Below are 26345 nucleotides of genomic sequence, written 5' to 3'. Positions count from 1 at the left end.
TTGTCTCCTATCAAGTCCATCAAATGCCAATACTTTTATTAAAACGGTGCGTACTAATGCTGCTTTGTACACATCCGTCACCGTATTTATACTCGCTTAAAGTGTTGCATCCTTGTCATGGATCACTGCCCCTGCTATTCCCATTACTTACCACTAGGGTGCACACTTAAGCCTCTGAGTCTGCACAACCATGTTTACCAGAAGATAGCCCAGTGACTGAAGGAAAACCCCTCCTGAATGTCTCTTTGATGCAAGGCCTAGAGAGCAACATATCAATCTGCATCCAGGATTGCATGTTTAAAAAGCAAATGGCTAAACTCCTGGTGACATGGAAGATTTAGGCATAAATCCGCAAAACATTGTCAGTCCTTTGATAAGTGGTCGATATGATGTCACACTGGTATTACTCGTTCATGTGTTCAGTGTTTCATCTGATTCCCACCTGACAGGAATATCCATGACAGTGTTCTGCTGATTCAGTCAGTACCGTCCACCTCTGCAGAGCTGAACCTTGGTTTGCCCCAGTCAGCAGATGCTACAGGAAGGGTGTGTATGCTGGTGGGGATTTGACCTCACAGCAGAGAACATCTATCCAGTCAGTTGGTGTAACTGTGAAACCTGCCTGCCCTCATTAAGCCTGTTATCACAGCAGAGGCTTGACCTAAGCTGTTCCCTCGTCCAAGATAGGAGCTCAAGTGGACCCTCTCTTCTTCACACACATGCAAAAGACCGGCAGTGAAGGTATCAGCTACTGCCGCAGAAGGTTCTAAAACTGTCTGCTTGATTCTGATATGAACAAACCATTACTATCAGAATGATAGTAAGTGAGATAAATGAGAGTGGGTTGTGCTACTTTGTGTTACATTATGTGCTAGTACTACTGTCTATGAGTAAGATTGCGTTCATGTACATTTTTGTGTTCTACAAAGACGATGGCCAAAACACAAGTCCTAGATGGTTTCAATCTCTCTCAGTAACTGTTATTTTTGAAAATGTATGTAGATTCATTAGTAGTGAATATGTATGTCACTTATCTGACTGAGGATAATGGGATCTTAGTAGTAGAATCATGAACTCTCTCTCTGCTTCATATACAAACCACTTTACAAGAGAAAGAGCAGTAAGAACAGAAATTGGAAGAAACAACATGCTTGTAAATATTAGTTTGTTGATGGCAGTTGTCATGTGTGGAAACATGTTTTACCTGAGGGAAGGAGCTCTTAGACGACGCCTGTTATTGTTTGCTGTGTATTTATATAATCTCACACAGGCAGAAGAGTGTTTACATGCAAGCGTAGATTGCAGTTAAGTTTTGAGCCTCCTCAGGCTTAATTCATTTACACCCAAACTGTCATTACACCTGGAGCGCATAACTTTGATCATCTAAATTAATGATCTTGATGCGTTCAATTCACATGGGATTAATTTGTGTTTTTCAGCTACAGTACAGTGCTGCATGCAGCACTGTTTTACCTCTATTCTTTCCGCCTCATCTTTTTCCGCCTCTCTGTGGAGCGTGTTAGAGCTGAAGAGTTAGACGGCGACGGTAACCAGGGTGTGATCTCATGTCAATCAAACACATTTTCCATTTGTTGCTGTTTTAATTCAAAATGTACAAGGTCAAAGCTGCCCAGGGATGTCACTGACTCCCATGGAACACGGAAGGACACGCTCCCAGAGAGTGCACTCTTCATGTCTGGAGAATGTTCCATTATTGACATATCCTTTTGCATGAAGGAACATTATTATCAGTGTTTCACGTGTCTGTTTTTTGAGACAGTGTTGTGTACAAAAAGCCGCCTCTGTTACCTAACGGCTCTGTTGGTGTTTGGGTGTTGCCAGGTCCTCTACTCTGTATACCTTGCCAAGGAAAAGGTCATTTTAAGCATTAACCTGCTTCTTTGAATCAGTGGCTTTAGTCAGATCAATCCTCCAGGAGACAGCAGTGCGGCTGTGGGTACTGTCATAGCACATAGGTGGGGCTCAGGAAATGAAGATTTTTCTGTATGGAAAGAAAACAGGAAGCAGTCGTGTGTGAAATAGGCTCCCTTTCATTCACTTTGTATATTAATTTTTTCTTCGCGAATCCAGCCATTGAGTCAGGATTGATGTCTGGTTGGAATCCTTATATTCACTTTGTTCGTTTTCTAAGTGGAACTCAAATTACAGTTTATATTTTTGTAATTATACTGTAGTTATAGTTAATGCATTTGGCGTTTAAGTCATTTTTATTAGTTCATTCATTATAGAAATTGTATTTATTTTTAGAATCTGTGTTACAAAATGTAACACAAACTGACAGCTGTGAAGTGCAGCCCTTCGTTGGATTGAGCAGAGATTGTGTAAAACAAGTCATTGTATTAAGGGTTGAATGACTGCCAGGCTCCTGTCCTGTCTGAATTGACCATGCTCTGCCCCACCCTGACAGCTCTTGGATAACTTGAAGAAGCTGATGTGTGAGAAGAGTGAGGTAATCTATCAGAGCTCTCCCTGACGATGGACCTTTCTCTACATGTGGATCCACCTCAAACAAGTTAAGCTTCTGCTGTGCTCACATAAGAAAAGCACAGTTGAGTGTGTGCTATTGAAATGACATGGTAGAGCCCTGTAGGCTGTCTTCCACTCAATCAGTGAAAGGGGGTCGTGAAGGTTTACCACTCTCCCTCTGTGGAAAATGCATCTGCTCTAGAAATTGAATAGTTTCAATTGCCGTGGCCATGACAACATCATGCACTATACCAGCAGGTATAGTGCATGATGGTATGAATAAATTCAGGGAATTGCTGAATTTATTTCCTTGAAAGGAAACGTGGCTCAATCCCGCAACATAAACTATACCATGACAGTTAAAATAATATAAATCTGATGCATACACTGTGTGTGTGTGTGTGTGTGTGTGTGTGTGTGTGTGTGTGTGTGTGTGTGTGTGTGTGTGTGTGTGTGTGTGTGTGTGTGTGTGTGAGAGAGAGTGAGTGAGTGAGTGAGTGAGTGAGTGAATCATGTGTGTGCTTGTGAGTGGCTCACTGGTATTAATCTTGTGTATGTGTGTGTGCCAGAACATTTTTTTGTACTTCTTTCTTGTATTTGACAATAACATTGTGGGGGCATAGGTTACAGAATCAACTGTAATCCCAATACATGAGTGTTTTAGTTAATGTTAGTTAATCATATGTAATCATTTATAAAAATAGATAATGGGCTTTGACTTTCTTTGTCCTCTGTCAATGCATTGTGTGGAAAGATAATTACAAGCACACCTGACTTGGATTACTATATAATCCTATCAGAAGTCTTCACCTTCACATCTGTAAAATGATAATAGAGCCTATGACTAACAACACCCAAACACTCATATGCATCTTGTTTTTTTATGCTACATTTTGAATGTAACTGTAAAATACGCCACATTTGGGTTGACTGTGCGCAATTTCCCTGTTAATTTGCATGACATGATCTGAGCGATTGTGTGCTGGTCTGTTTTTATCTGTGTTGCGCATAATGCGCACTGAAAACATGATGAGGATGCAGTAAAAAAAAAAAGTGAACATCAAGCAGTAGTGTTCTACCCAGAAATCCTGATGGGCACCTGTGAGATTTCCGCCCCTCCCCTCTCCAATCTCAAGGATGTAATCTCCGATTTGACAGTTATTTCCGTGGCTCCCGACAAAGTAATCTGTCCAGTCCTCGACAAGCTTTTGGCAGGAGAGTCAGAGCAGAGCATTTACAGCGCACAGTCTCTAGGTAAGTCAAAGGGATAAGCTTCGCCTCATCCCATTCATTCTTTTGCACCAGTCCAAGCTGAACCCTTTGCAAGTTTTGCCTATAGACATCAAAACTGCAACACATTTGGGATTTTGTGTGTTTTTTTCCATATCAAAACAGGTAATTTACACATGCGATTTGTTGAACCTCATTGGCATTCAGCGCGTAATTTGGATACGGTGACATTCAGCATCTTCGAAGCCATGCGTCAGATCAATTTCTGCGGGGAAATCGGTCAATAAATTTCGGATTGTTTGCCGATGAAAAAAGTGTCAGATTGGCAGATCTCATCTGTCAACGAATTGGCATCAGGTTGCGAAGTGGTTTGGCAGACGGTGCTGCATCCAACTCTGTCGGTGAGATGAGCGAAGTCGTAGAAACAAGACAGTGAAGGTGCGACCTGCGTCCACAGCGAATGTCGATCGTGAAAAGAACGCACCGTCCCATCCCATTCTCTCAAGCCGTGTTCTACCAGTGTTTTCCTTGCATTGGCCCGAACTCTTGCGTCAATAGGGGGAAATCGTGTGGCTTAAATTGTTATAAACTTGAAGGTAAGGGTAGATCAGCTTGAATACATTTTAATTATAGTCTAAATAGTCTTTGGTAGATTAAAAAACATGCCTGTTTTATGGACTATACAGAGAAATAGGGGGCATGAACTGACTGTCTGATGTTGGATTTTGTAATTGTATTGAGATACATAGTGTATTGTATGTCGCATAGTCAAACCCATATGGAGACGTGTTGAAATGAAAGGGATGATTCTGTGCTGGGCACGCTGTCTGCACCAGGGTGTCCCCTGCATGGTAACCTCCTGCTGAGTGTCATGTTCTCCTTCTTTGTGGGACAGGAGAACAGCTGATGTGGTTAGAGAAGGTTCATGCCAGAATGTTAATGAATGAGAGGCACTGTGAGGGACCAGACAGGTACAGAAGAATATCTTATTAAAGTTGTTTGTGTTTATAGCTGTTTTACAAATGTACACAATGCTTGTTCAGACTATTTACTGTCAGATTTTAAGTTATGAGCATTCATTGTGAAGTTGAATGGAGATGATGCTATATTATCTAAACGTTTAAGATTTCTCCATGGAATAAGACTGTGATGGTGGTTGATAATAGAGATCATTTTCAGAGAATTATCTTACAGGATATGATATACGCTTGCATCTTCCAAGGAAGTTTGATTTACACAACGATATTTGGAATATTTGGGTTATGGATTCAGTCAAGAAAGTCAGGATATCTGTGATGTTATTTCAGTCCTGGGGTGCATGTCTACCCTGAGGTGACTGTCCCTATGAAGGTCAGGTCACCAGATCAAGAATCACTAATCCCTTATGCAAGAGAAATTAGGCCAAGTTACTCAAAGTAACTGGCCCACTCTGTATGTTTTTAATCCCACTCAAATCCTTTGGTTTGATTAAATAAGTACTGTATGTTCTTTTCAAATAATTAGCTTGGTTTGATCAGGAAAATGTTACTTGTGCAGTGACATCATTTAATGTGTGGATATTGTGATGTGAATGTATTGGAAAGTTAATTTTTATTATTCAGACTTCTAGTCCTTGATATTCTGATGTACTTCTTATCAGAACTATTTATGTCGCTTTGGAAAAAAGCGTAAAGTAACTACTACTACTACTAATAAATAAAGAATATATGTAAATGTTTGATCTTTCGAAGTAAGAAAAAAGCAGCAAATGCAGATTTTAGAATAGAGAATGTTCTTATCTCTACTGCTACTTAAAATGTGCAGTTTGGAATATGTCGTTTCTGATGTGTAGAGAACTCTTTTCAAGTTATCATCTGAGTATTAGAGAGAAAAAAAAATCTTGTTTGCACTTTGCAAAGTGCTATGGTTGTAACCTTCATCTTTGACTCGTCTCCCGGCCATGTTGCTGACGGGCTGATCCATCTGTCTGTGGCTCAGACAGTCATCTGGTGCATCTGCTCATTGTGATCAGGCTCAGTCTCATGTGACAGTGTGTTAGAAGGCTTAGAGTACAGGGCCAGGGTTCGGTCTGACTAGCAGGCAAATTAGTTTGACCCTCCTGTGTCCTCCTGTGTCCTCCAGCTGACAGACAGTCAGCAGAGTTGGTGACACAGCCAATCACCTTCCCGCCTGCTTTCTCATATCTTCTATAATCTTCTATAATCTGGCAAGACGTTGACTGCATGTCTTCATGCAGGATTATTATCACTTTATTATTATGTTGCCTTGATCATAAGGGCTTTCAGTACCTCTCGATATATGGTTCAACTGACTCAACATGACTTCTTGTCTCTCTCTCAAACAGAAATCCCTGTTGAAGCATCCGCTGCCATGGGTCGTAAAGAAGCCGACTGTGAGTGGAAGAAGAACACAGACAACATCCAGGATGTGTTTGAATTCATGGAGGAGTTGGGATCGTAAGTACACATCCTGGAAGCACACTCATTCTTACCTCATCCGTAGGGCATTTTTCCATGGAGAAGCATTCTGGATTGGAACCCAGAGCCTTAGTTATAAGCAATGACTTTACAGAGGAACAATGACAATCTAGGTAGGGGAAAGAGTGTGAACTGAACGTTTATGGCAATGTTTTTCTTTAGCTTTTATAATAGTTTTGTAGGTTTATGAGTTGATCTCCTTTTGTTGGCACATGGTGTCTGAGAGCTAGGAAGACCGATAGGTTTGTCTGAATTGATGTGAGACTTACATTCCTGGCATCTCAAGGCCAGACACTTTAACCACAGTTTTCCCACACCATATGGCACCTGGTCTGGCAGAACAGACAAACAGCCAAGCCAATGATAGACAGAACTGCTCATTCAAGTCCTCAATGTAAACAAAGTAGTAAGCAGACCTTGTACATTACGGCATATACTTGATTTCAGAGAATGTGATGGTTGTGTGGCCAACTGTAAACAAAGAGTTGTGTGGAATGTGGAGGTTCAGGGTACAGCACAGGGCTGCTGCAGAATCCTTCTGCAGGCAGACTGACGTCACTGTACCGTGGGAACACCGACATGACTGGACTGAGGAGTAGAGAGTAGGCTGACAAGCTGTAGCGTTTGTTTGAATGAAGAAAAGGAGGACAGGATGGCTTTAAATCTTCCCTATGACCAACTATTTGTCATTGAAGCTGCTTTTGGTTGAATCGTGATGAGTGGGAAACCCATTTGAACAGAAATATGAAACGATATAGAACATCTACATGATGACTCACTGCTGAGCAAAGCAAGTGATGACGGTATATCTAGAACTTAGGTTTTGTAGCATTAAAATTGTATCCTCTTAGCAGCTACAGAGCATTGGTTTTGGATAACATAAAAGTCAGAGGAGAAGTTATTTAAATAAGTTCTGGTATCAGAATGACACAGTGGAATTCAGAACCATGAACCCTAGCTGATCACCCAGAGTACAGGTATGTGTCTGATCAGTGGAGGTCAGGCCAGTGCAGGAGGTGTTGAGGCTGAGAGCTGGCTAACACTGCTAATCTGTCCAACTGGAACAAGGATCAATGGGCAGAAAGAACAGCTAAATGGATGGAAAGAGATTTGGAGGGGAGGATAAGCGTCCATAAACAAGCCACACAAACAACCGCAGTTGATCTTTGCCCCTTGTTGTGTTTCCTTACAGAACATTCCCATTTGTTCAAATGCGGACAGTGGGGTTGCTAGATTGCTGTTTTTCCGAGTCATCACAGTATTTGCTCCCCAGCTCACTGAGGCTCCTCCCTCCCTTTGCTCTACCAATGGGATCCAGGGGACTCTGGGAGTGGGACATGTAGGTTCATAGAGCTGTTGCTGCAGGTACTTATCACCTGGAAAAAATAATGCCATCGCGTTTCTGGATTCTTGGAAAGGACAAATACCCCAGAGGAAGGCTTGTTGACACTCCTGGCTTTGCCAAGGTGTCTGATGAGTCTCTAGAGCCTGTGTAGGATATCCCCTCTGTCAAAGAAGATCCTGGATGTAATGTTGCTTCGTATCTGCTGTGATGTTCAATTCAAAGACTGACAAACATCCTAAAATCTTCCAAATTTGTTTTCATCTCAGTGGATGCTGATAATCCCTCCTGAGAATCATGACGAGCATCGTGGGATTCCTTCAGAGTAAACGAGAGGCATTGTGTTTTTCCTGAGGCGCTGTGAGACAATGTGTGATAGATTTATTGTCAGAACAATCGCCTCAAGCGGCCTCAAGCTCATTGAAGCCCGAACTAATTAACAAGAGCAGAGAAGACAGGAAAACATGCAAGAGCCAAATGTCTTTGTTCTCTCATTTCATTGACACTTCCTTGACTTAATTGTATTTTTTTTTTTTTTAAGAAAAGTAGGATGCAACTGTCATTATTTATTGGTCCATTCTATTTTTGACAAAACCCTACAGATAGAGGGCATTGTTGTGCTGTTTTCCTCAAGTCTTAGCTCCCGTGTGTACTGGTCCTTGGCCTTTGGAGCAGGGGCTTGGTCGATTTGAACTACCTTCACATGGCTGTTACTGAGCTGCACACCTGGAGTGCTGCAGCATCCAGTTTCCATTGCGTAAGGGATAACGGCTTTAATCCCTCAGGCAGGACAGCTATTCCCAGACAGCGTTGAAGATAACATGGCAACTGAAGAGGACAGAAAATTAAGCTTGAGCCCTTAAGCCACACTACCTTGGAATTAGAATTCAAAGGAATCTGTTGTTACCCTGTAGCTCCAATTATCCCCTCAACTCATATAGTCTATCGTTGTCCATAATAACACTTAATTAGAGAAAAAAACAAAACAAACATACCACCTTAATTCATTTATTCACCCAGTTTGATTCGTTTTATTAGTAGTATTATTGTATGATACAATGTTACCATTACCTACTACTATTTTACTACTATATCTTCATATCATTTTCTCTGAAATTGAAAGTGTCACATGTTCATACGAGTCCCCTGAAGGCCATGACTCATGGTTGGGAGGGATCTCGGGGGGACCACATGAATAAAGCATGGAAAATCTGAGAGGCCTTATCCTAATGAGGAGAGATACTCATTTCCTCTCAGCAGGAATCCTGCAGACTCCTGTGATGTTTTATGATAATGACAGTCCAATCATCCTCTCCCTCCATCTGTGTTTGTGTGTCTCGTAGGGGGGCCTTCTCAGAGGTCTTCATGGTGAAAGAGAAGAAGACGGGGAAAATGTTTGCCATGAAGTGTGTGAAGAAGAAGATGAAGAGGGACCTCAACCTGGAGAATGAGATAGCCGTGTTGAGGAAGTAAGAGCTCCACCATTATTGTTTTCAGCATCAACTGCATCGATCTGGTAGTGGATGCTCTTGCAATCGGTTTTCCATCATCTAACAGACAGGTTTTGTTTTCCCAGGATTAAACATGAGAATGTTATTGGACTGGAGGATTTCTATGAAAGTCGATCTCATTACTACCTCCTCATGCAGCTGTGAGTTTGCCATACGTAAATATAAATATATCATATTAATAAAAATCACAAGACTATATGCTGAATTGGACTGTTAGATGTTCTGAGTGTAAGCCCTCAGTGAAGCTTGTGGTGTGACTTGGCTGTCTGTCTGTCCCTGCAGTGTTTCAGGGGGCGAGCTGTTCGATCGCATCCTGGACCGGGGCATGTACTCAGAGCAGGATGCTAGCAGGGTGATCAAGCAGGTGCTGGAAGCCGTGAGCTTCCTGCACCAGAACGGGGTGGTGCACAGAGACCTCAAGGTACAAACACACACACACAGACACACACACAACCTCCTAGGATACAGTCACTTTTGTTAAGGACATTAAGTCATTAACCAGCCTCTCTCATCCGTTTGTGTGTTTAGCCTGAGAACCTGTTGTACTACAGCCAAGATGAGGACTCCAAGATCATGATCAGCGACTTTGGCCTCTCCAAGATGGTGGACAACGACATCATGTCCACTGCCTGTGGGACCCCAGGATATGTGGGTAAGGAGACAAGGTTAATGTTCTAGAAGTTGGTCAGAGACATCAGCACCCATGGGACACAGACACTAGAGGTGTGATCCTGCGAGCTTCATGTATTATTCAGACTTCTGTTATTACTTGGATTTCAAAGTCACCAAATGGTTGTGTCGGGTGAGCTAGGCTCAATATATTGGATTGTAAAAACCCTTGATATATACTGTTCTTCCACCCACAGCCCCTGAGGTTTTGGCCCAGAAACCCTATAGCAAGGCCGTTGACTGCTGGTCTATTGGTGTCATCACTTACATCCTGTGAGTATTCCTGGTTACTTATGTAAACTGCATTCAAATGTAAGGATAGTGTGCAGGTTGGCAGAAGTATATGTTAGATCGTCCAGGTTAATCTTGTTTAGAGTTATCTTTAACAGTATTAGTCATTGGATTACCAGAGGCCACAGCTTGTCTTTGGCTGAGTGCCGCACACGTATTGTCCTGAACTGTTGCAGTGGTAGAGATAGAGCACCACCTTGTGGTCTCAGTGGGAATGCTCCTTTGTCTTCACTAACAGGCTCCAATCTTTCTGTCTGTGCAGGCTCTGTGGATATCCCCCATTTTATGAAGAAACAGAGACACGGCTCTTCTCTAAGATCATGAAGGCCCAGTATGAGTTTGACTCACCTTTTTGGGATGAAATATCTGAATCTGGTGAGCATCCCTATCACTCCCTGCCCTTTCAAAACAAGCCCTTTAATTACAATTGAAGAACTACTCATGTCCTGACGTCGTTCTTACCTGTCCTCTGTTGTGTTCTAATCTGCAGCTAAAGATTTCATTCGCAACATGATGCAGAAGAATTCCAGCATGCGCTACACTGCAGAGCAAGCTCTTAGACATCCCTGGTTAGTGTCCCGGTCAATAAAGTCAAACATCTACACACCATCACCTGGATCACCACTCTGGTGAACATTATACTGTGCAACATGTAGTCTGTTCTAACTGTGTCAACTGTCACCTGTATCTGTCTTTCTATAACAGCTCATCTGTTGTCCCACTGCATAAACTTGATCATCTTAGCTTTCATGAATATAGAATAATATCAGCTATTCTGTCAGGTGGCCAAATTTGTAAAAAAATAACAGTACAGTGTCTAGCTTTAGGTAGAGAATCAAGCCCATTCCCTGTGAGAGACAATGTTTGCAAAGCTTCTTTCCAAAAAAAATTTTTTGTGTGTCTGTTTTTAGGATCATTGGGAAAACGGCGCGGAGTCATGATATCTACTACTCTGTCAGCGTTCAGATCCAGAAGAACTTTGCCAAAAGCAAGTGGAAGGTGAGCTCAAGGTTTTCCTTTCCTACACTGTCTGTGTTGGCTCCAGACATCAGGCTAATCCCAGCACCTCTCTGGGTTGTTGCAGCCCTGGTCTGCCTCCTGATTAAGGACCAGAACATAGATTTTTGTGTTGTAATCAAGGTCCCTGATAACGGATGAAGGACTCTCCTTATCCAGAAGGACAAATTGTTTTGTAAAAAATAAACTACTTAACAGTTCACACACAGTTATGAAACCCAACTGATTCACAATGAACGTTATATGATCATGAGATCTCTGTTTGTTTGCCTGATTTTAACCATACCTTTGTCCTCTCTGTTGTGTTCCAGCAAGCCTTCAATGCCACAGTGGCCATCAACCACATGCGGAAGCTGCAGCTGGCTCACTCCGAGAAACAGGTCAGGATACCAGTGATCGTTCCAGACATTAAGGTCGTTGACGTCTCATCCCCTCCCAAGACCCGCAAGAACTTGGACCCCAACCTCCTAGAGCCCAAGGAGAACATCATAGGGGACCACATGGCCCTGCCGCTCAGCACCCATGAGCTGAAGAGCCACCACCCCTTGAGGACCATTCAAAGCGAGCCCCACCATGCCCCATGTATCTCTGAGCAGGGCAAGCATGTCTACCACTCAGAACCTGCCAATCTTAACGGGTACGTTAAGTGCTTCTCTCAACAGACTCCCGCGGCTCATTCAAACTAGTAGTTGTTCTCATTGTTTTGTATGTATCACTACTACATTGGTGTATCTTTGTTCCTGTTGCAGGTGTGGGAACAGGGGCGTCAACCGCAGTGGCAAGACCCTGCAGACTGGTGTGTGCTCTGTCATGTGAAGGAACTTGGAACTTGGAGCAGTTTGATTTTACTAGGTATGCGATGAGATGTTACCTACGTACTTGACTCCTACGTACTACTTTCCTTCACAGACCATGTTGCATTCAGAGATTGTATCGCTGGTGTACAGAAAGGTGTGTTTTCTTGTCTAAACGTGTGTCCCTGTCTCCTGCAGGTCAGTTTCAGTCCACTGACTGAGCTGCCGTGGTTGCTTGGTGTGGGCCTGCCCACAACCTGAGACTGGCCCGGGTTTCTCATGATGGCCTGCCCGGCCAGAGAGTTTCAGAACCAGCAGGAATTCTGAAGCGTGCCTGCAGAAACCTCAGAGCAACTCAACAAAGCTTGCATAAACGTACCAACTACAGACAAACACACAAGACCTCTTTCACCACAAGGTATTCCACCATCCAGTTCAGAAACAGAGAGGGATGAGTGAGCTCACTGTTTACTGAGCCATGTTTGAATATGTGTATATTCCTTCTATTTCAATGTAACCTCTGCTGTAACCGTTGGTGTCAGGGCCAGCTTGTTTGTATCGTTAACGCATCAAACGTTATTGTCTTTGTGTTCATATGCTTGTGAAAAGGCACTCACCAATTGATTACTGGCAGACTTTGAGTGGGTACAGTGCAGTACAGTATGCTCTCCAGAGTTTCATGTGATATATGAGTCAAAACAAGGAAGAGAATGTGAATAGAGATGTCACGTCTTTAGAAAGTTGTCGAAACATGCTGGAAAATATTTAAAAAATGGTATGGCCACTGCTGAAATGCAATCTAATTTTGCTTCAATGGAATATTGTAAAACTGTCCCCTGTTCAATGTGCAATTTAGTCTTTATGACTATCTCATGTCTACTTTTTTCTGTCAAGTTTTATTTTTATAATATACATTAAATTTTTGTACTGAAAATACAGAGCTTTTGATGTGTTCTGAAGAGTATATTGCAATTTAGCTGAATAGAAAAACCCATAGTGTTATTTTCACACTGGCTAATTATCCAGCAGTGTAAATATGATTTACTATGTACCGTTATTGACCTGCCAACTCACCAGGCCTCTCTATACTAGTGTAAATATAATGAATCTTAATGCTAAAAGAGATTATGAAGAGATATTAGTGATATTTCTCAAGTGATTAGTGATATTACTCAATTAAATTGATAATGTTTAACCTCCAATAAAAACACAGGATAAGTTGCTCTGTGTGTCATGCTCATTCGTGATTTGTATTGATAAATTGTTGAACACATCAAATTCTGTCTAATTCTGTGTTTGTTACGGGGTTCCCCTGTAGGTGTTCATCAATAAAGCCTGTATACATCATCCTTGGCTGTTGTTCTTGTCTCTTCACTCTCTCTGAGCAGGTCCTCCTGCTTTGACCTCATTGTATCACTCCTTTGTCCCTAATCAACTTGACCATGATAACATGGAGTACGTATGTAATAGCAAAGCAAGGCAGGATACCTGTAGGTAGCAAATAGTGACCTACTTTAGTTTGAAATTGACGTATATTTTTTATTTTTTTAGATTTCATCCAGGTCTTGTTGACTTAATAGTTCAAACATGTACAGCAGAATTTTGCCAGAAGGTTGCCAGTTCGATTCCTGGCTGTGCCAAATGACGTTGTGTCCTTGGGCAAGGCACTTCACCCTACTTGCCTCGGGGAGAATGTCCCTGTACTTACTGTAAGTCGCTCTGGATAAGAGCGTCTGCTAAATGACTAAATGTAAATGTAATGTAAATGGTGGGGATCAAAACACTTAACGTTCAGGGATTCAAGTAGCGTGGCAGCTCTCTCACCCACCCCCTACCTCTTCCAGCCATAAGATAGTTGACCAGAAGTAATACTGGAGGAGACAGACTCCCCATTCAGGTTAAAGAGCATGGCACAATATTCGGAAATATAGACCACAGGTCCCTGAACAGTATCTTAGTTTCCCCACAGTCACAAACACAACCAGCTGAACCCAGGGTCCTTAGCTGCTCCCTCCTTGTACACATGATGTCTGTCCTGATATATTACTCATGTATTACAGGAAGTTTAAAAGGTTAGATGAAACCAGACAAAACAAAAAGGCAAATAGCGCTTTTGATTAAAGAAAAAATATATTTTAATCTTAAAAACTGTGAATGCTTAGACACACTTGCAACAATCTTCTTTTGTATTTTGTAAAGTACCTTCTTAGTTTATTATCATGGCTCCATGCCAAATTTATCTTGTTGCTATTTGGCACATCGAAATTAATACTATATGTTTGCCAGAATGTTTATTTTATTGCTGGACTTTGTCACTCATTAACAGACAATAATATAGATGTTTTTGTGTGTGTTTCAGGTAGGAAAACAGCATACCTTTCACCACAGTCTACAGAATGGATTGCAAGGTTCAGTTAAAACCAACATGTTTTACTGAGTCTGTGTCATTTTGTCATTACAAACATTTTGTTATTACAACACATGGTTCTCGATGACAAGAATCAAAGTTTCATAAGTCAGACGACTGCTGTCCTACTCTCGTCAAGCAGGTCAAAGGGCATGGCCCTCCACACATATACCCTAACTCCTCACATCAATTTGGACCCTTGACAGTCACGTTGTGAGGCCAAGGCACATTGTCTTGTGACGTCCACAAAACTATAGCATGTATCTACAATTGTGTTTGATAAGAAAGTGACGATATCACAATAACCAAATACAAAAGGCATTAGTGCAGCCAATAAATAGGCAGGTTTTTACTCACAGGAGCATTCTGATTGGATGTAAAGAAACCTCTCCTGATGGTGATCAATGTGCAACAAGACACTGGACACTCAACTCAGTTGCTTCTGATGGCCAATGTTCAGCTTCATGTGTAGTGTTCCTGTTAATTTAACCTTTCTATGGCTACCACTTTAGTTTTTTGGAAATTCTTTAAATGTTATCTGTTACTGTTTACCTAGTTTTGAAGATGGGATGACCAAAGATCCTAGGAGTGTGTCTAAATAGAACAGGCCTCTTGTGTTTCCATCTCTGTGTTTTCACATTAGTAGCACAGTAGTTTATTGTTTCCCTAGACCTATTCAATTTAAAGTACGTTTCACCTGCATTACATTGTTACTGAACATGCTGGTCTAGAGCATTGGGTCTGTTTTCTTAGCCCAAAAAGTGTATCAAGACAGCACTTTCTTAATATCTCTTGGCATGTTTTCCTGGGCTTTGCACCAAAGACAATATTACCCTTGTACCCAATGCTCGTTAACAAGAAAAAGCTCCTAGTAAGTGTATTGCAGACTGCAGAGGGAAGACAGAGTTAAGTGCCCTCCCACGCACCCCCCCCCCCCCCTCCCCTCTACACACACATACACACGCACACACTCACAGAACCACCACCATAAAATAACACTGCTTCATGAATATTCATTATTTACAACATAGTGGGTGTTGACATGGATAAAATTGTGTTTAAATTCCAGAACCGCTCATTGTGTCTTTGCTTGTGGATGCTTGATTGAGGAGAACACGAAGGAAAGATCAGCATTCCGGGTCCCTACCTATACATGTAAGTACAAATTATACTATTTTAAACACACAAGATTATTGTCCATCTTGATCTGTCTTCAAACAGAAAACGTTAATTTTCTGATAAGTTTTGCTTTCCCCTCCATGCAGTGAAAACTATCACTATGGACACAATGAGTGAGATCATCCCATTTGCCAAAGAGATGTTGAACCAGAAGCCCAGTCGGGTCATGCTGAAGATGTACATGCTGGGGACCACCCTGGCTTTCATCGGCATGATGGGCGGGTTTGTGGAGACCGTCTGCCTCCCATTTGCTGAGCAGGAGCCCACTGATGAGGAAGTAACAGAGTTTGTCACAGAGAAGGTGATGCTAAAGTCACAAACAGCCATCTCCAAGCCTGATGTTGTGGAGGTGCTTCAAACTGAGATTGGGGTCAAAGCAAAGACCCTGCAGATGATTGGTAAGAGGAGAAGGTCATGTGCCTGTTGAAACGGAAATGCCTTCTTCGTCTGTACATTGCTGGAACTCTTAATACAGCTTTCAGGACAACAGCATACAAAACACATAGAATGTGGAAACAGAAGTTACGGAAGACATACAATAAAATGAAGCACTGTACAGATTATCATATAAATAAGTCAAATCTAGGGCCCCCTTGGACAGATTGGCTGACAGGAATTGAGAAGTGGATGGACTTTAACTGCAGGCTACAGTGATGCCGGCTGCTGGGCAGCAGATGTTTCATGATGAAAGGAATTAAATTTAAAATAAAATAAAAAACAAAATAAACCTGTTTTTCAGCTACTAACGACTCCTTACTTTTTTACTTGCAATGATAGAATGTGTGTGACTATTGGCAGCAGTTACAAGTTAAGTCTCAAGCATTTGAGGTAGTGTTGATATGTTAAATATAACAAATACACACTTGTGACCAGTGTTGGGGTAGTTACTCAAAAAAAGTAATAGATTACACATTACTAGTTACTTAAAAAAAAAAGTAATGCTTTACTTTAATAGATTACTCACTGCTGAAATAGTTACACTACTAGTTACCTACCTGAGATGCACTTGCCAAATAACAATATATATGTCCAAATCAACTCATACTTATTATAATGAGGACAGATCTCTCTTTTATGCTTTTTAATACCACAAAGCTGACAAAAAAGTTGTGAACATCAACCAAAAACGCCACGACACCAGCCAAGATGCTTAGACGGATTAGAGGTTGTGTTCGCGGCGGTGGAGAGGTGTTTTTGGCGTGGGCACAATGTACATTGTACAGTTACGTTTTTGTCCTTTCGCGCAACTAATACGATACCTACATACCTACCTGTGCATACCTCCATCCACCCCTCAAAAGACGTCCTAAGCGGCTCTGCCATTCTTGTTTCGCCTCCTGAACTCTGGGGCTAAGTCAACTGACGAGTGTTAAGCAAACACACGTAGCCTACTGTAAAGGGAAGTTTGATTTGTTGTTTTTTCTCCTCCCGATATGCAGATCGCAGTAATGCAAGTAACGTAAGTAATGCAAGGCATGTTTTTATTAGTAACTGTAATGCGATTACTGAAGTTATCAACAGTAATACTGCGTTACAGACAAATGTAATCTGATTACAGTAACGCGTTACCCCCAACACTGCTTGTGACACATTTCCTCTCTGATTTTATAGTAGGCCTATGTAATAGTATTTCTCATATAACCAACGCAGATCAATCAGGCCTACTCAATCTACCATTTGCAATGTGCCTCTGCAATGACACACTCCAACCAGCAAGCGTCAATAGCAAACCGTTCTACCTACCAACTAAAACGACGTCAAAAAAGACAAAGAGAGAAGACTTCCGTCTGACAACAGGAAATGACGCTTGTCTGTTTTCGTTCCTACATTTGCTGGTTTCAAGTTGAAGTAGCCTGACATGCTCTTAATTAGTGGGGTTATGTGTTTGTAAAATTGTTTTAGAAGCACTCAAATTTGAACAAGAAACGATGGCAGATCCTGCGGTGGCAGCCGGAGGATCGCTGAATATAGGAGGGGTAAATACAATACATTTTATTTGTGACGATACGGTGACGGTCTCGGACTAAATCCTGGCACGACGTGGCTCTACGATTTATTGAGAATACACACAGTAGGGGCCGTTGAGTCGTACCCAGTATGTTGAAGTTTTACATGGCACTGGCAGCAACAAACATTTAGAACAAGGTTGTTCACATGACGATGTCAGTCAGTTAGATACTATAAAGCTAAATTATTGTTTTACAGCGCTCAGGCGGCGGAAAGACAACCACCACTCCTGCAGAGAATTACCACCTCGCTAGGCGTCGAACTCTCCAAGTTGTGGTGAGCGCTCTGTTGACTGAGTGCGGGTTCGAGAGCGCAGAGAAGGCCGCCGTGGAGTCACTAACGGAGATGATGCAGAGCTGTACGTCATGACGGTCACTGTTTTTCGTGAATGAGTATCTGTTGCTAGGTGTTTTAAGTCAAATGCATAGTAAGTTCGTTTTTTTTTTATTACTTGCAGTAATTGTTGTCTTCTGTGCTGTTCCAGATATATCAGAAGTGGGACGATGCGCCAAAAGCTACTGTGAACACACCGCAAGAAGCATACCTACTCTCTCCGATGCTGTGGTCTCGCTCATTGAAATGGGTAGGGGAAGCGTTTGTCTAGACATGCAGCTAGTAGGTTTCTTTCGAAGTCTGATTCAATCTAATAATATTTTTTCCCCTTTTCCTTTTTTACAAAAGGATTCAATGTGGACACTCTACCAGTGTATGCCAAGAGATCCCAGAGGATGGTGATAACTGCCCGTGAGTAGCCCCTACCTGTGCTGTCCTTATGCTCGGATGGAAACCAAATTCAGATAGTTTCACTAAGGATAGGATCCATTGAGGAATGCCATTGTATACAATTTAATACAGGACATGGTCAGCACAATTGTCATGGAATGTTGGTACCTCCCAGGGTAATTAATATGGCATGAAGATGGGGACTGATCATTCTGTGTATTGCAGCTCCAGTGACAAACCTGCCTGTGGTTCCCAAGGCCTTGATTGCTGGGCAGAAACGTACGCATCCCTCCCATATCCCCAGCCACTTCCCAGAGTTCCCAGACCCTCACACCTACATCAAAACACCTGTGAGTCAACCCCTATTTCAAACAGAGGAAATGAGCCTGCATTACCACAATTTCACAACCAAATACAGATCTTATCATCAACACTTTCAAATGTTCGACCGAGACTCACATGGACTACCTGGGTGGAGGAGCTAACCCCCGTCCTCTCTCCCCCAGACGTTTCGGGAGCCTGTGTCAGACTACCAGGTGGTGAGAGAGAAGGCCGCGTCACAGCGGAGGGATGTGGAGCGGGCGCTGACACGCTTCATGGCCAAGACGGGAGAAACGCAGAGCCTCTTTAAAGATGACATCACTGCCTTCCCGTGTGAGTGGTTGTTGTTGTCCAGAGATGGCCTATCCTCAGTCTCACTCCAGCCCCCCCCCCCGTTCCCCCTGTAGGTCGAGCTTTAGTTCCTCTCACAGCTTCACCGTAGTGGTTTGTTCCTGCTGGACCTCCAAGACAGATTTTGGGAGTGCGTTTGTTTGGGTATTGATGGATTCGCTTTTTTTTGGGGGGGGGGGCTTTTGTTGTGTCAGTGATCGCAGCGCAGCGGAGCGCCATTCCATACCTGAGTGCTCTGCTCCCTTCAGAGCTGGAGCTGCAGACCCTGGAGGAGACGGACTCCTCAGAACAAGACGACCAGACAGACAGCGAGAACACTCCTGGAAACATCATCAGCGTGAGTCCTGGCTGTAAATATGCCTGCCAAACGATACAACCATATTTCCCTGTCGAAATATGAGACTTCAATTAGATTGGGACAGTATCTTTGGATTCTCTGCAGTATCGCAGCAATTTCAGTCAGCCTATCAGATCACTTGATGCTTAGGCCTGCAGCTATGCTGTGCACAGTACGTTTCTAGAGGCAGAGTTAAAGGGTTTATTTGAGATCAGTGCCTATTTTAATGCTGCATTGTGTCTAAGGCTTTGTGTGCAACCATGATAGAAGGAAATGTTTCGCCTCAATGCTTTGGTAGGTAACAAAGCCATCTCTTATTAGTGTAGGTTATCTATAGTTTTCAGGGGAAAACATAATACCGCATGAGAATGTATGTCCCTCACAATATGATCCTTGCTAAACTACCTTTTCATGGAAACCCTGTCATTTATAATTTGATTATAATAAGTCATGTTCTGAAACATTGCACTCGAAGGCTGTGCAATGAAAAAAATCTGATAAATGTCTGTTCAAAACCACCAATTTAGCTGGGTACCTTCTGTATGTTTTTCTTTACTAAACCAGGATGATCCGGGAGCTGATAAGGAAAATTCAGTGCTGCCCCCTGGGGGTGTGGTGCCCTCAGTGAAGGCCAGTGAGGAGAACATGATAGACAACCCATATTTGAGACCAGTCAAGAAACCCAAAGTAAGGAGAAAGAAGTGAGAATAATTAAAATGTTGTGAAATTAATATGGACTCCTGTCTGTCAGCCACAACAAATGGAACATTCTAGACCAGCTCCACCACCCTGTGCCTCTATGAGAAGTGGACCCATAGGGAGGATTGGTGAGAACTCTCAATCTGTGGCTGCTTGTCCCTCAGCTGAAGGGAGACTCTGACTTGCAACCCTGGCTTCATGTAAACATGCCAAATGTGCACAACTGAGCATCAAGTCTTGTGGTAAAAAAACAACAAAAAAATGTGTAAAATATTTTCCAAATGTATCAAGGTTCCAATTTCTGTTTGGTAATTTCCCAATAATGCCAACAGTTATATGAGCATATTGAGCAGGTCATGAATGTTTGTTTTTTGTTGTTGTGAAAAACTTTATGTTCCCCCAAGACGCATTTGAATCTATTACAGAATAAATGGGCACAGATGTTTCATCTGCCATGTCCAGTTTCTGTATCTAGTAGAGACCACGAAAGATGGCTGAATACATCAAAAAAGTAGTTTATTTCTGCCTGTAACGGAATAGGCTTCTAGAAGAATCAGGAGTAAAATAGACTGAGGTATGCTTCTCTGGTCCTCTGCTTTTGAAACTCCTTGTCACAAGGGAGCTGAACATAATTAAAGACAAAGAAAAAACATAAAATAGTTATATGTTGCTGCAGGACAGTACAGTACATATATCAAAGACCACAAATACAGTTCAATGAGTATTTTGTTTTCAAAATGAAAAGATGAATGAGAAGTTTGAGTTTACCGTACTCGGTATTGTTACAGTTCTATGTACAATAACAAAATAAACAACAGGGAGTTCTTGTCTGTCACTGTAAATTTCTCATTATTTTAGTTATATCGTTTTTACCTGCGGTTTCTGTTTTTATAATAAAAATGCTCACAAAAAGAATTGCATTTCTGATTTCATTATCACAGCTATGCTTAATGAAATCAGAGAACAAGTAGGATAAGTAGGGTAGCATAACAATGAGTTGTTGAGCTCATCCACACACCTCCATCCTGAGTGCTCTCCTCTCTGGCTTAGACAGTCTAGCCCAGTCTGGAGAACCAAACTTCATAGGCCAGGACACTTTCTTGCTGCAAGAAACCTCTGGAGTGTATGCCCCAGGGCTGCACAAGTACATTTGTCAAAATTAATAGGCTATAAATGTAGTTGAATAAGCATGCAATGCATCTCACATGTCTGAGGTTACCAGTGCAGAATTGAAGTATTAAAGCCACCACTTACTCACCCTGGATTGCAGTCAGCAGCAACAGACTTAGTCCTGAACCTCAGATTGGTGCTGTTGAAGGGTGTTCTGTTGGGAATGAATACCGTAGGCCGAGTGTTATCCGGCTGATACTTCTGAGGTGAAAGTACGATTGTCTGGAGAGTGAGAAAGAGATGAATACAGCTCTTCATACACTTAATGTAAGCTATGACGAGATGTTGTAACAAACCTGAGTGTTGGGAATAAATCGTGCAGCAGTCCTTGCAGCAATAACGTATCCTTTATTACTCTCTGGTCTCTTTTGTATATCATGCGCGAAGGTATAAATCTATGATGGAATAAGCAGGAAGAAATCAGGGATTGTGCAAACAGGCTATTTTTCAGTTGTTCCATCATGGTTCATTGGAAGTAGGAAGTTGCATGGATTTTATCATACATAGATGGGTCACTTACCTCGTGATTGTCATAGCAGCCAGGGCCAAGATGTGAGTTTCGCTGATATGACATCGTGTTGCCCAAGCGATTAGGAGCATAGTGGGTCGGGAACACTTTCCTCTCCTGGCAACTTGCAAAAGCTACGTTCCCATGGGGACCTAGCACAAATTACGATGTCAAATAGGTACACATTTTATGATCTTTTTAAGAAGCCGTAACAGTTATTTTACCTGAATACCGTACAGCCATTATTTCCTTTTGTTGTCTAGTAACGATGGTAACCAGGTGGTCGTTCGTAAATTCATAAAAAATGCATAAGGATCTTATCAGTCAGTCGTGAACCTTTTCTTGCATCCCTTGTGAAATGTTTTTATTCATCAATGGAGTAGGCTGATCGAATGATCGTTAATGCAATCTAAACGCCCTACCACGAGCATTCTAGCGAGATAGGTAAAAAAAAACATTCTTCAAAAATTGTGTAATTCAAACGTGCGTTTTATCAATATTTTATTTGGCAACAGTAGGAGTACGAGCATCACATGGTCCATTCTCGCAGAGCATAAACCTATACATGTATACTCTTGGCACTAAAATGGGGAGATTTCTTATAAATAAATGAAGTTATTCTAAGGTAAAATATTATTTAATTCAACTGTTGCATTGGCACGTGTCATATTTAGCAAGCATAAGAATCTATTTCATCTCAAATATACAATGTTCTTTCAGCATAGCAGGCAAATAGACTTGAGTCTGGGGTAAGTAAAACAATGAAACATTCTTTGCGTCTCAAAAGGCAACCCAAACGTTCACAAGCATGTATCGACACACAAATTAAACTTCATATATACACAAATAATTCGTTCATCTAAGTAGTCTTAAATTATACAGTTGTGAAACTTACTGATAGAGACCTAAAACCAAATGACAACTCTCATGCTGTGGTAACATTCCACTCGAGTGAGACTGAGTACCCAAACAAGGTAGAAGATTACTGAAGTTATGTATTGGCAAAGAAGATCTACAGTACACTCTCTGGCAATTTCTTGAATGGTAACCATACATTTGAAGAACCTGGGGTAACTCACTTGCCTCGCAATCATTAACAGTTCAATGATGACGGAAATTAATGGAATGTACCAAGGAAAGAAGGTCTCAATGATGGAGAAAAATCAGGCACGGTTTCCAGATGAAAGTTTAGGCTTGACAGCGGGAAAGACAAGGAGCTAAATCAACAGAAGTGACGTTCTACTGAGGTACTGAACAGCTGCTCCGAAGTAAGAAAAGAAGGGCCCTCAGAAAAGTGGAGGATGGCAATCTTCTCTCCCTTTAACCATTCAGAGGCACTGAATTGGCGGTGTGTTACTCAGACAGAGGCACAGAGATGGAGGGACCTTTGGGGTCGTCAAAGCGGTCCATGGTGTGGACCTGCATGATCATGTGCAGACCGTAGGTGAGGATCAGCAGCATGATCAGTGAGGTGATCAGGCCCATCCAAATGGCTGGCGTGAAGAAGCCTGCACAGTCACTAGCATAGGAGAAGTCTGTTGTTCCATTCAATATATTAAAGCCCTGGATCTGCAATACAACAAGATAGGTTGGGAAATAATTGATAATTAATAAATAAAGAATAAATCGTGGGGGGGGGGGGGGGGGGGGGGTTCCACACAACAGCACTTCAACTAAAGCCTTAACCCTTGTGTTATCTTCGGGTCATTCTGACCCATCAGCCATTGTGACCCACTGTCGTATTGCGACAACTTTACCGCATACAAAAACAAAGTGAAGCATTTTCTTTTAACCGTTGGGCTTTCTCAGACCCCCCACATTGCAAAGGTTAAAATACAATTATTTTTATTTGTTTTTGTATTGGGTAAAATTGGGTAAACACAATGATGGTTCGTTATGAACCTTTGGGTCATGTGACCCAAAGGCAGCACAAGGGTGAAGACATAGCTGACCACTTGTAGGAGAAAGCTAAACCACACAAGTACCGACCTGAAAGTCAATGAAGTTGAGTTTCCATTGGGGGATTTCATCAGTGGCCGGAACCAGCAGGGCGTCACGGACGCTGCTGACAGACTGACAGTGGAAGGAGTACTCAGAAGGGGCGTAGACGCCACGGCTGCCGTTGAATGTCGCCGTTTCACCTTGACCCACCACGACCACATTGTTCAGGGTGAACCAGTTTCGGCCTGACACAGGGTAGCGCCGCTGGTTCATGATGAAGCTGTAGATGAAAGTGTTGGGTTACCGACTGAGCACTATCGAAGTGGATGGAAGGATGCTCAGTATGTGCTCTCTTTTCTTTTCATGAGGCTGTCATGGTTCTCGTCATATTTTTCAGCCTTTTCTTTCTCCATAACAACTTATGTACAAGGGCTCCATTTCATTCCACTTACGTGAGACGGACGCTTGTGTAAAGAGGAAGAGATTCATAGTTCAGAACAAGTCTGCAAAGAAAAGACAGAACTGTTACACATCAATCAACTGATATTGTCTGTTTTGACAAAAAGAGAAAGATATGGACACAATATGGCTTGGTCAGATCATGGATGATAAAACCAATTTGTCAAATCTCTAGGAATAAGTAGCAGGACTAGCTTTCTCACTGTGAGGTGTTGCTGTTGCATCGGGAGCCATCCATGGTTGGAGTGAAATTAGCCAGGTTCACCCACTTGTCAAGACCAGTTCCAAAACTAACATTGAGGTCCTGTGCCCAAAGCATGATGCAAGGCCTTCCCTCAGTGTCATTGAACATCAAGGGTGCTTTGACGGTGTCCTCCACGGCTTGTAGCAGGGACCGGCCTTTAGGTTGGCCAGCTGACACCTCCGCAATCACCTGGGGGACAAAGGAGTGGAAACCTCTTTGACCTGTTCTAAACTGCTCTCATCTGCTTTCAATGTCTGATAGAAACAGGGTGTACACGGGAGGGCTTGGCTGTACATTACCCGTGATGGCTTCAGCCCAGTGTAAATGGAGATATACGGAACATTCTGGCCTTTCATGATGCTCAGAACCTTCCCAATGACTTCATCTGTAGAAACAGGTACACATTTGATCACAAAGAGGTCTTCAACATATGAGAAAAAAAGACAATGTAATCATTATTACTTGAATACAATTCCTTGTACAAAGTTAACTTAACTTACCATTGGTTTTCAGGACTTGCTTACAAGACATGGATGTACTAAAAAAACATACGTTTTACAGATTAATACATTTTACACCATCTACTATCAATAGACTTCTTAATCTCGGCATGCACTTTGAAATAACCCTTTACATATCTGCCATGGATCCGTACCCAGCAGAATATGGCAGGTTGATGATCAGCAGGTTACTAGCAGATGCATTCAGGTGAAGATGGGCCAGCGTGTCTGGGTCTACGAGGAGAGGAGAGACGCCCAGCTTCTCCTGCAGCTGAGCCGGGATAGCGCTCGAGCCAGGCCACGCCAGAGCAGGCAACACCAGCTGTGAAGGGGAGGCTCGCAACGCAGACTGTTGGAGAAATGGAGAAGGACACAGAGAAAGATGGATGGTTACTAGGCAGTCTCAGCCTGCAAGAAAATTATTTCTATTATAGCCCAGATCTTACCTCAAGGTAGGGAAAGACACTATCTTTTTTGTTTCCAAACACTCCACCATACATTGTGAAGTCGTCCTTGCTCAACTAGACAGAATAAGCACAGTGAACATTTTAGGGGACTGGCCAATGTTATAGGAAGACACATTCATTTATTACATAACACAAAATATATCATATTCTAATTTAGCAGACGTTTTAATTCAAAGCAACATACAGAGGGGTATCTTTTTACCAGAAACATCTTAATCTGCTATAACATTCTCAACCACTGAGCTATTCCTAGCAGAACCCGGAACTCAGACTGAGCCACTATTTCTGAGCTTAACTAGGTAACTTCCATATTTAAGTAATGGGCCTGGTTCAGAAAGGAAGCTGTGTGCGCAGGGGGAAGTGAGGCTCATTGTCACACCATTGTGAGAATATCACAACATCACGAGTGCCTACAGCATGGCTGTACTGCTAGGAGAGTTAAAATCGTGTTGTGTCAACACGGATTTAAGTGTGAAACACTGATTATGGGCTCGATATTAAGTGCAATGTAACACGTAACCGTTTGAGCTTCTCACCTTCTCCTGAAGAAAGAGTATTACGTTATGTGGGCCAGGGCCCATGGCAGAGTTAAGGTAGGACAACCACTGGCTATTAGACGTGATATGGCCAGCTGAAGGTGAAGCAAGTGGTGTTAAGCTGTACCTGTAGAGACAAAACATTCAAACATTGTCATCCTATTTAAATCACATGATCTGTTCTACTCAAATAGCTAAGCTACAACATTCCACAACACAAATAATCATTGTAACTGAACTGGTTGCATAAAACATCATTGAGTTATAAAGATTCATGAAATATTTTGAACATAGTTAGTATACAATAAATCGACACCGATTTAAAAGAACTTTTAGCTTTAAAGTTGTTAGCATGCTAGCTGAATACCCAGTCTAGTCGTACTGGTAGCTGCTGGGTATAGCTAACAGTGGCAGCAGTAACTACAGTTATGGAAGTGATTAAAACTTACAATAACTATTACTTTTGAAATACAAAAAATCGATTATTTACCCGTCACTGGACCACATTAATAGCGGCACTTGGCTGCTACAGCTTCCAATCGAGAAAATTGAAAATAAAAAGGCAAATAAAGCCATGACACTGGACTTCCTCGACTGCTCAACTCCTGCCATTTTCATTTTCCGCAAAGTCTGGATCACGTGGTACACATCAGCTGACTGTCATATGTCGACGGTAAA

The 26345-nt window shown here is 42.2% G+C and overlaps 5 protein-coding genes across 5 annotated transcripts; 3 read left to right on the top strand and 2 right to left on the bottom strand.

Annotated features, from left to right (window-relative positions):
• Positions 1-6072: 6072 nt before the first annotated feature.
• camk1gb (calcium/calmodulin-dependent protein kinase IGb) lies at positions 6073-12134 on the top strand. Its single transcript, XM_067240001.1, has 12 exons — positions 6073-6173; positions 8880-9005; positions 9113-9187; positions 9330-9468; positions 9576-9699; positions 9914-9989; positions 10270-10382; positions 10498-10576; positions 10919-11006; positions 11336-11661; positions 11774-11876; positions 12017-12134. The coding sequence occupies exons 1-11, from the start codon at positions 6088-6090 to the stop codon at positions 11838-11840; spliced, it is 1299 nt and encodes a 432-aa protein (XP_067096102.1). The 5' UTR covers positions 6073-6087; the 3' UTR covers positions 11841-11876; positions 12017-12134.
• A 3185-nt stretch (positions 12135-15319) lies between these two features.
• g0s2 (G0/G1 switch 2) lies at positions 15320-16146 on the top strand. The gene is made up of 2 exons (XM_067240221.1): positions 15320-15380; positions 15491-16146. The coding sequence occupies exon 2, from the start codon at positions 15505-15507 to the stop codon at positions 15829-15831; it is 327 nt and encodes a 108-aa protein (XP_067096322.1). The 5' UTR covers positions 15320-15380; positions 15491-15504; the 3' UTR covers positions 15832-16146.
• A 1079-nt stretch (positions 16147-17225) lies between these two features.
• On the top strand, positions 17226-20672 carry taf8 (TAF8 RNA polymerase II, TATA box binding protein (TBP)-associated factor). The gene is made up of 8 exons (XM_067240815.1): positions 17226-17380; positions 17610-17769; positions 17896-17994; positions 18093-18155; positions 18360-18484; positions 18641-18788; positions 19001-19143; positions 19708-20672. Exons 1-8 carry the CDS (start codon positions 17333-17335, stop codon positions 19846-19848), a joined length of 927 nt encoding a protein of 308 aa, XP_067096916.1. The 5' UTR covers positions 17226-17332; the 3' UTR covers positions 19849-20672.
• LOC136945256 (ciliary microtubule-associated protein 3-like) lies at positions 20363-21763 on the bottom strand. Its single transcript, XM_067239001.1, has 6 exons — positions 21745-21763; positions 21533-21672; positions 21309-21407; positions 21101-21234; positions 20861-20978; positions 20363-20464 (listed from the first exon to the last, which is right to left on the bottom strand). Exons 1-6 carry the CDS (start codon positions 21761-21763, stop codon positions 20396-20398), a joined length of 579 nt encoding a protein of 192 aa, XP_067095102.1. The 3' UTR covers positions 20363-20395.
• Positions 21764-22148: 385 nt separating this feature from the next.
• atp6ap1b (ATPase H+ transporting accessory protein 1b) lies at positions 22149-26285 on the bottom strand. The gene is made up of 10 exons (XM_067239841.1): positions 26158-26285; positions 25668-25794; positions 25111-25185; positions 24820-25013; positions 24665-24702; positions 24464-24549; positions 24124-24353; positions 23914-23964; positions 23510-23741; positions 22149-23089 (listed from the first exon to the last, which is right to left on the bottom strand). Exons 1-10 carry the CDS (start codon positions 26283-26285, stop codon positions 22874-22876), a joined length of 1377 nt encoding a protein of 458 aa, XP_067095942.1. The 3' UTR covers positions 22149-22873.
• Between the last annotated feature and the right edge of the window lie 60 nt (positions 26286-26345).

Source organism: Osmerus mordax, chromosome 7 (assembly GCF_038355195.1).
Source record: "Osmerus mordax isolate fOsmMor3 chromosome 7, fOsmMor3.pri, whole genome shotgun sequence".
Classification (NCBI taxonomy): Eukaryota; Metazoa; Chordata; class Actinopteri; order Osmeriformes; family Osmeridae; genus Osmerus; species Osmerus mordax.
The sequence above is the reverse complement of the archived record's forward strand: the minus strand, read 5'-3'. Positions and strand labels throughout refer to the sequence as shown.

Excerpts from the sequence above, each read along its gene's own strand:
- atp6ap1b (XM_067239841.1), bottom strand. The coding sequence starts at position 26,285 with ATGAAAATGGCAGGAGTTGAGCAGTCGAGGAAGTCCAGTGTCATGGCT. Across the intron at positions 23,965-24,123 it reads TGCAACAGCAACACCTCACA|ACTTGTTCTGAACTATGAAT; the intron begins GTGAGAAAGCTA and ends TTTTCTTTGCAG. Across the intron at positions 23,742-23,913 it reads TACACAAGCGTCCGTCTCAC|CTTCATCATGAACCAGCGGC; the intron begins GTAAGTGGAATG and ends TTTCATCTACAG.
- g0s2 (XM_067240221.1), top strand. The coding sequence starts at position 15,505 with ATGGACACAATGAGTGAGATCATCCCATTTGCCAAAGAGATGTTGAAC.
- taf8 (XM_067240815.1), top strand. The coding sequence starts at position 17,333 with ATGGCAGATCCTGCGGTGGCAGCCGGAGGATCGCTGAATATAGGAGGG. Across the intron at positions 17,770-17,895 it reads AACGGAGATGATGCAGAGCT|ATATATCAGAAGTGGGACGA; the intron begins GTACGTCATGAC and ends GTGCTGTTCCAG. Across the intron at positions 19,144-19,707 it reads CTCCTGGAAACATCATCAGC|GATGATCCGGGAGCTGATAA; the intron begins GTGAGTCCTGGC and ends TTACTAAACCAG.
- LOC136945256 (XM_067239001.1), bottom strand. Across the intron at positions 21,408-21,532 it reads GCTGCTATGACAATCACGAG|ATTTATACCTTCGCGCATGA; the intron begins GTAAGTGACCCA and ends ATTCCATCATAG. Across the intron at positions 20,979-21,100 it reads GCTGCTGACTGCAATCCAGG|CCCTGGGGCATACACTCCAG; the intron begins GTGAGTAAGTGG and ends GTACTTGTGCAG.
- camk1gb (XM_067240001.1), top strand. The coding sequence starts at position 6,088 with ATGGGTCGTAAAGAAGCCGACTGTGAGTGGAAGAAGAACACAGACAAC. Across the intron at positions 6,174-8,879 it reads TTCATGGAGGAGTTGGGATC|GGGGGCCTTCTCAGAGGTCT; the intron begins GTAAGTACACAT and ends TGTGTCTCGTAG. Across the intron at positions 9,700-9,913 it reads TGGGACCCCAGGATATGTGG|CCCCTGAGGTTTTGGCCCAG; the intron begins GTAAGGAGACAA and ends TTCCACCCACAG.